The 9,159-nt window shown below is 33.3% G+C and overlaps 1 protein-coding gene across 3 annotated transcripts in view; it reads right to left on the bottom strand.

The window, feature by feature from the left end:
- Positions 1–7,420: 7,420 nt before the first annotated feature.
- EMB (embigin) overlaps positions 7,421–9,159 on the bottom strand; it is a 42,485-nt gene continuing 40,746 nt past the window's right edge. For all 3 annotated transcript variants that reach the window (XM_021696748.1, XM_021696762.1, XM_021696754.1), the window contains 2 exons: positions 8,424–8,478; positions 7,421–7,813 (listed from right to left, as the gene is read on the bottom strand). In XM_021696748.1, the coding sequence (XP_021552423.1) occupies positions 7,796–7,813; positions 8,424–8,478 (73 nt within the window). In that variant the 3' untranslated portion in view covers positions 7,421–7,795. The remainder of the gene's footprint in view (positions 7,814–8,423; positions 8,479–9,159) is intronic.

Raw genomic sequence — 9,159 nt, 5'->3', positions numbered from 1 at the left:
TCCTGGCCAGGACTATCTGATAAGACATTATAATCTGAGCTCATGGGCTTATTGTAACCATTCCTATTCTTTACTTTTTCACTGGTTTTTAGCTGATCTTTTAGGTTGATTTTCTAATGTAATTATAGGTTAACCTATAATTAAAAAGTTAAAACATCTACAATATTCCTTTCTGATTCTAATCATTCAATGCCTAGACTACTCAGTCAATTCAAACATCTTCCAACATTTTGAAACAATTATGGATTCATATGAAATTGTGAAGATGGTACAGAGAAATCCCATTTACCCTTAATCCTGTTTCCCCCAGTGGTTACATCTTAGGTAATTGTAGTACACTACCAAAAAAAGAAAATTGGCATTGGCATGATGTGTATGTATAGTTCAATGTCTTTTTCACATATGTAGATTCATGGAACCACCAAGATTATAAAATTATTCTATAAAACTAATGTATCAACACAGAGATCTCCTGAATGCTCTCTTTATAATTGCATTCACACCCTCTTCCAGCATTGCTAACCCTTAAGGAACACTAATTTGTTCTCCATCTCTATAATCTTTGTTATTTTGAGAATGTCATATAAATTGAATACTTTGGGATGGGCTTTTTTCACTTACCATAATGTCCTTGCAATTTGTCCTAAGTGGCTGCATGTATCAAGAGTTTGTTCCTTTTTATTGCCGAGTAATATTCCATGGTTTGACTGTAGTATAATTTGTTTAAATAGTCACCTATTGTAAGATATTTTAGTTGCTTGCTGTTTGAGGCTATTATGATTAAATCTGCTATGTACAGTCATGTACAGTTTTTTGTGTAGACCTAAGTTTTCATTTCTCAAAGATAAATGGAATGTGATTGCTGGGTCAGATGGGAAGTATATATTATCTTAAGAAACTGCTACACTACTTTTCAGAACATCTGTATGTCTCCACAAGCAATGTATGTGAGATCTCATTTCTGTGCATCCTTGCCAGCATTTGGTATTGTCAATATTCTTTATTTTAGCTATTCTTATATATGTGTAGTAATAGCTCATTGGGATCTTAATTTGCATTTCCTTAAAGACTAGTGATGTTGAACATCTTTGTATGTGCATATTTGCCCTCTAAGTATCCCCTTTGCTGAAATATCTTTGTCTCTTTTGCTTATTCTCTAATTGGATTATTTTTGTCTCTACTATTGAATTTTGAGAGTTCTTCATATATTCTAAATATGAAACCTTTGTCAGATATGTGGTGTGCAAATATATTTTCCCAGTGTGTAGCTTGTCTTTTTATCCTCTTAAGAGGGTCTTTTGCAGAGTAAAACTTAAATTTTGATGAAGTATAAATTTTTCTTTTATGGATTTTTTTTGATGTCATGACTATGCATTCTTTTACCAAGCCCTAGGTCCCAGAGATTTTATTTTACTTTTCTGCTAAAGTATTTATAGGTTGTTTTTTATCCTATCACTTTAAAAAAAAAATTGTAATAAAAATTACCATAAATAAGTAAAGAATATTTACTATCTTAATCATTTTTAAGTGTACATTTCAGTAGCATTAAGTATATTTACATTGATGTAAAACAGATCCCCAACTTTTCATCTTGCAGGATTGAAATTCTATACCCACTAAAGACCTCCCCTCCACCCTTCTACTCCCACCCCTCACCTCCAGCCAGAGATAACTCCAGGCACACATTTTCACTGGGCTCTCTTGAGAAGGATGAATTGTTTTATAAAACTTGAATTTTTCTGTGAGTATAATCCAAGGAAAACATTTTTTCTATTATCTAGTGCCTTTAAATTTACTTTAAACCATTATTAAAAGTTTAAAATTCAAAATGTATTTTCTAATACTCACTTAAATCTTTAATTTGAGGACATTTTATTGAATTTAATTGCATGTTAGATACAGTCTTTGAGTTATAGGCAAAAAAAAAAAAGTTTTTTTTGAAACATTCCAATACAGGTATTTTCTGTGCTATTTACATAATACATAAAGGCATTAAGGAGAATTTAGACATATATGCTAAAAAAAGAAAATATTAAAATTATTAGGAAATATATCATAATAAATCTATGGTCCTCGATTTTTTTTAAAGTAAAATTTATGGTCAAGTTTTTATCTTAAGACATACAAAAACAGTTAATATAATCATATTTTGTGATATTTTTGTAGTATTAAATAACAGTTACTTATATATGTGATAAGTCTAATATTTTCATTTATCAAATAAAACAGAAAAAATAAGAATTTGTGCTATTCTTGAAGTAAATTACAAATTAAATAGCAAAATCAATTTTATGAACAAAAGTTCTTAAACAAATAGATAACACACCAAAATAATATATAGATTTTAACCAATACCCTAAACAAGTTGCCCTAGCGTTTTCTCATTTGGAAAATGAGAGAGTAAGAAATATAGATGTTACAAGTTAACCATGTGACTATAAGTAATTTTGACAATGTTATTCATGATTGATCCTCACTGATTTTATAAGTAAATTTTATTGTAAAAGCATAATCAGGCATTCCTGATTCATTGAGAATCACATGGGTATTATTATGACACATTAATCATGAAGATAAGCAAATCCAAAGAATTGTCCAGTTCATTTCACAGGTTATCAAAAACACGACTTTCTTTTCCAACTTCTCTCATGACTGTGAATCATACTTTTGAATGATAATAAATTTTAATTGTATTACTTTTGGAAAGTAATAAATCTCTAATAAGCTTACTAAATTGTCTCATTCTAGACATTTCTCTATAGTGAGACTCACCGGGCATTTTCTAAAGATGGTTCTTTCCCTGAAAGTGACTTTCTGTTTATCAGTCAAACTTGCTACAGATGTTATTGCTGTATCTAGGCTAGAACATCCGTAGAGTACTTAGCTCCCTGCAGGCTAAAAATGTGACCATACGGTCCGTTTTCTGTCTGTTGTCCTGGTGAAATGATATATAGCACCTTCTTTTGTTCTCAGTGTTTGGATGGTAAAGTCAATAGTCACACTAGCTATTGAGAAATAAAACGGTGGCATGGGGGGGTGGGCAGGAGGAACCGAAGGAAAGACTTTCCAAATGAACAAAAGTATCATGCTTGCCCAGCACCAGCTCAGGGACACAAATACGCCATAGCATAGGTCGTACAAACCTTAAGGATAAGATTATGGATCTTATTTAACTGACCATCTAAAAGAGTAAAATTTTCTTTAAAAGATGCTTGATATAGATAATAGCCTCATCTTCTAAGACACAGGTAAGTAGAGGCTAAAGCTGTTCAACATGGTTGTTAAACCTAGACTCCTGAGAAGGACTCTTTGGATTTCAATCCCAGTTCCAAATACTTCCATCTCCCTAAGCTTTGGTTTTCTCTTCTCTAATACAGCAGATGATAATAGTTCCTGTAGCATAAGATGTGGGGATTCAGTGAGGTCACACAGGTCAAAACACTTAGTACAGTGCCTGTCACATGCTAAGCACTTGACTAATGTCAGTTATTATTATTTAATAATATTATATATTCTCAATGAAGAACTCAATTTGGCATGTAACTGACCTTCTAGACTCAGTGCAAATACATTCCTAAATATCACAGAATTGAACATAGCAAGTTCCAGTTTCCTTTTTCTCTAGATAGGATATATTCACAGTTAATTAATGAGAATCAAAGTAGGTATCATGTAAATAATGTATAATTTAAGATTCCAAAATAATTGAGTCACTCATTTATTTTTCATTCATCTAATAAATATTCAGAGCATGCTGTAAGTAGGTCACTGTGCCTTTTAATTAATACTGGAACACATACTTGAACTTACTCCCACCTGAAGATGAATGATGGTAATAGGGAGTAAGTCCCTAACTCATTGCAAAGCCTTTTTCAATGAGATAAATTCATTTTCTATAAGGTAGTATAGTAGCTATTCAGTAAACCATTTTGTATAAATCTATTTAAATGCCTCAGAGATGAAGACCTAGGGAATAAGTGAGCAGAAGGGACATTTTTTTCTTTTGATGAATGTGATTAAAGACAAACTTTCAGTGAGCAAAACTAAACAATGAAACCTTTCTTTAAAAAATTTTGTTTCTTTTAAGATAAAGTTTTGAATTGGATTCTGAGATGCTCTAAGGTACTGTAAGGTATTGCCGCAGGGAAGAGGAATAAGAAATTAGTGGAGGGAGCACAAATATTAATGCGCTTTATAGTACCATGCAAAGGGCTAGTTGCTAAATATCTTTATATTTAAAGTCAATACCTTATCTTATTAAAATAAAGGATAAAAATGAGGTTAACATTTGAACTATCCATGAAAAATAGAGAACAATAGGAATTTAAATAAATCGAAAGGGGCATACCCTGTATAACGGTTTAGGAATCAGAATTCTATTTGCTCACGAGATATTAACACATTATTAAAATCTGATGGGATGTTTTATCGTATTACTATGCAGTTTTCAAAGTAACAGAAGCAAACATTGACTCATAAAACCTTGTTTATCTCTGTTAAAATATTGTATTTTAATTCTTTAAAAAATTTTTTTAGAGATTTCTTGTTTGAGAGAGGGAGAGAGAGAGCACAGGGCAGGAGGGTCAGAGGGAGAGGGGACAAAGAGATTCCCAGGTAGACTCCACACTGAGAGCAGAGCCCAATGCAGGGCTTATCTCACGACTGTGAGATCATGACCTGAGTCAAAACCAACAGTTGGTTGCTCAACCGACTGAGCCACTCAGGCACCCCTGTATTTTCATCCTGATGTCACAATTTAGATTGTTCTAAAAATAACTACAAATTAATGAAATTTGATTTTTACTTATATCTATTCAACACACATTTATGACATCTCTAATTTATCCTCTTTGTGGTAAGTACATGACACAGGAAGGAGACAAATGTATGTTTATAATACAGGGTAATAAACACAAAGAAATGTGGAGTTATTTGAGCAAATAACATGGTATACACTCCCACTGAGTATGAAAGATCCACCAGGAAATAACATCAGATTAACGTTTTGAACGCTAAACTCAAGTTAGTCAATGGAAGGAGCACAGGGGGATAGCATTCTGCACCAAATCTGTATATGTCAAGACTAAGTCAAGACACTGCAGAGAGATAAGCCATTTGGAAAACTGCAGTATTAAGAAATGGCAAAGGTAAGCCTGCAGAGGTTTGGCATGGAAGCTTCCATATTAAGTTAACATAGCAAGATCTGTATTTAAAAAGATGATCGGGCAGCTATACAAAAAATGGATTAATAGGAAGATGAGATGGAGGTAGGAAAATCAAGACTGTTGCTGTTGCAGTTGTGAGAATGGGGTGGTGAAGGCAACAGGTGGAATAATGAACAGTGAGAAGGTCAAAGAAACAAAGATTCATAACTAATGAGTCTTAGTTAATAGAGGAGAAGAAAACATCACAATGAGTTCTGGGTTTTGACCCAAGTAACCAGATGCTGAGGAAAAAGAGAAAGATACCATGGGAGAAGATTTACATTAAAGCATAAACTGACTATGAAAGTATCTGAGAATTTTAAAACATCATTAAATCTCCTTATTCTGCAAAGCCCTGTTCGCTGGAAAGATTAATAGAATTTCCCAGGGTGTCTAATACATAAATGTGGAGCAGTTTTCCTACTTCAGCTTTTCTGCTTACTTAGTATTTTCAGCCAATTTACAACTGGTTATTATGAGTTAATCCATTTATCTTCCACATGAGGTTAGTTAATGGAAGCATTCCACTTTTAATCTAAGAGTCTGAGGTAATTTTCCAGAAGTTCTTCCAGAGAGAATCTAAAAAGCCAAAACTCAATTTTAATTTTCTGAGTACTTTTTCTGCTTAAGGTTACTGAAATGAATTGCCTTTGCTAGGAAAAACAGCAAGCATTGACACTTAAAAATTCAATTTACTATACAAATATTTCAGATTACTTCACCATGGGGCAGTAATTTCTCTTGCTTGAAAAACATCTAGCCTAAACAGTGTGGCAAAATGGACAGATACATACTGCTTATGAACTACAAATTGTTTTTGGTTTTAAATATACCCAATCATAACTATACCACTTTGAATTGGACTTAGTCAAATAACAGGTTTGACTAATTTTTCACTGAATTCAAATTGTTTGTATTAATGAAGTGAACTGACTGCTTGTCTGCCATCATAGAGCTAACATCCAAGAGAATGTTATCAAATAATGAATTAAACCAAAACAATGCATGGCTTATGGCTCTGAGACTAAGAATAAAATGAAATCTGCCATTACTTAAGGGATATACTCTAGTTCAATAAAATGTGCAAGTACAGTTAACACGCTTTACACAAAATAGTGCTGCAACAAAATAATGGGCAGCTTCGAAGTCACCACTTTAGGCATATTATTCCAATTAGTAATATTTTAACATTAGTTAAGATGCCATATAAATTATAATTTTCACTACCACAATTTTATCATTTTCTCAGCCAGTACATAATGTACATTTCTATAAGGTATTTTCTCCCCAAATCATTGAACTCCTCTTCTCCAAATATTAATCTTCTAGTCACCAAAAATTGCGGGTTCCTTGCCACCATCCCAGACTTCCCCTTTGGCTTCCCCTTTGACCTCTGCTAGATGGGACCCACCAGCACTAAGGACACCCAGCAGGCTTCACATCATTGTCTTCAACCCAATCGAGTATACCGTAGTATAATTTTATAGTCCACTCAAAGCCACTGACAATGTTTCATGTCTATTCATATTTCATTTGGTTTGGTTACAGTGATTTTATAAAATATTTCAGTTATATATGCAATAGAAACTAAGCTAATTTTGAAGAAAAGTCTAAGGCATTTGCAACAGCATAGAAGAAGCCCTTTAGTACTTCTGGATTGATTTCAAACAATGGAATCATGACTATAAAGCACTAATAATGCATTTTTAGATATTTAGCCATCCATGGTTATCAAGACACCAGGTATCAAGTCAAAGATCCCAGGAAACCATGAACCACAGAAGCATCCCTGTAGCAGGGCTATATTATGACTATATGGACCTGGACCCAGAGCATCAACACCAGGTGCAACTTAAAAAATCCAAAACCCATGGCATTAAAAAAATGCTCTACATAAAGACTAAAAGTCACTTTTGCCTGGTGTGTATAAGCAATGGAAATGAGTAGAACAAAGGTTGGGAAACATGTTTTTGTGGTGATGGGAGATTTGGAGCAAGTATGTGGTTATATTTCCTTGCCTTAAACCAGTATTTGTGGAGGCAAAGTATGTTTTTCTTGTGGAGATTGAAATCATTAGCAAAGGCAGAAAGTATTCATTTCCTAGTGAAGATGTTTTTATCCAATATGACACAGGGTGAACATTACATGAAAATTATTACAAATATGTCTAGACATAGTAAGCATGACCGGAAAAAAAAAAAACTTTTTAAGGCAAATAGCAAAAGTTTTCTCTTTAATGAATTCTTTGGTTATAAACAGGTCTTGAGTGACATTAGTTCTGTGTAGTATTAACCGGTTTTGCTGGTATCTCTTCTGTGCATCCCTTGATGACCAAGATGAAATTAATTATCCTGGGTGATAGCTCATAGGATATATTGAATATAATTTACCTTGCTTTAATGTAAAATAATTACAGAAGGGAAATATATCTTTAGATCTGATATAGCATATATTATTACAAAGCTACTGCTGAGCATATTGCATAAACTTTTCATCCTTTTAAAAATAAAAACTCAGATATTCTTAACAGGAAACAAAGCTGAAGTACAAACTGTACATCTTCCCATGACTCTTGACATGATGTTTCGCATTCACTGGCTCACAGATTCCTGAGTTAAATAAAGCATAATGAAACATAATTAGTATGTCCTGATTATTCTATAACTTATTATCACTTTAGCAAAGCAGAAAGTGCTAGAAAGGAGTGATCCAAACCACTGCCAAAACTAACAGTATCTATTTTCTACATACTCAGGAAAAAAATGTTGATCAACTATGAAAATTTTTATTCTAATCAGTAAAGAAAATAAGCTACTATGTATTTGTTCATAATGCCAAATATATGAGTATATGAGAATAAAAAAAGGAGAATCCAGAAAACCTAAGAGAGAAAAAAAAATAAGACCACAGGAAAAGTAGTAAAAGGAACTAGCCCATGATGACAAATATATATACATATATATATATGTGTATATATATATATATATGTAGGGCAAAGGATTTATTTTTAGATTGGTTGCTACATGTTCTCTGATAGAAAAAAGATGTCATTTATTTTTGTATAACTATACATTTTCTCCTATAATATTCTAAACAACTATATTCAAACACATAGTGAATGATAAGGTCTCCTATGAAACTAAAAAGTGTAGCCGGAATAATAGTCTATGTACAGTGAATTTTACCTTTCATTTGGAATATCATTTGGAAGTAACTTACACTTTTTCTGTGCCTGGGGGCATTATTTTCTACGCCGTTGCTATCATCTGATTTCCTGTACGGAAAACAAAAAGAAAATCACTAGGTATTTACATGGCATTAAATCAAGTCAGTACATCATCTATATAGTGGCCATCGGGTTAAAATGTAAAAGGTCAATAGAGACAATTCATTTTTCCTAAAAATGTTTTACTCATAATGCTGATTTTGTTTTTCTACCGTTGCTTAGAGAAGAACTGTTGTCACAGATGACGGTGACCAGTCCTGTTTATTTTATGCAGAGGGAGAACTGCTTCTCCCCCAGCATGAGTGAGGACATGGGTATATGGCCATAACTTGTAAGCAGTCTTGAGGCGCTGCAAGATAACAGCCAATCAGAAGGTCAGCCAACATGTGAGATACAGGTGCTATAATTCAACATATTTATCACAATGAATTAGAGGCTAAACATGGTTGTCTACTCAATGTGCATCGGGGCAAGACGACGAATGTGGCCTTCAGATTCTTAAGACAAGAACGACCAAACTAGGTAACAAGAGTGCATAATGAATACCCTTCTAGTGTTACAGGCAGGCCTGAGCTCATTAAGCTATCACCACCAGATAATAAATTCAACCACGTAATCCAAATTTGGGGGAGGGGCTGTCAGGCGAGATTATATGGCTTAAGTATATGAGTGGATCAGATAAATGAATGAGCTCCTCATTGAAATATTTGAAGTGACTAGCTTGTTTTG

Source organism: Neomonachus schauinslandi, chromosome 7 (genome assembly GCF_002201575.2).
Source record: "Neomonachus schauinslandi chromosome 7, ASM220157v2, whole genome shotgun sequence".
Classification (NCBI taxonomy): Eukaryota; Metazoa; Chordata; class Mammalia; order Carnivora; family Phocidae; genus Neomonachus; species Neomonachus schauinslandi.
This window is presented reverse-complemented; position numbering and strand designations above follow the sequence as displayed.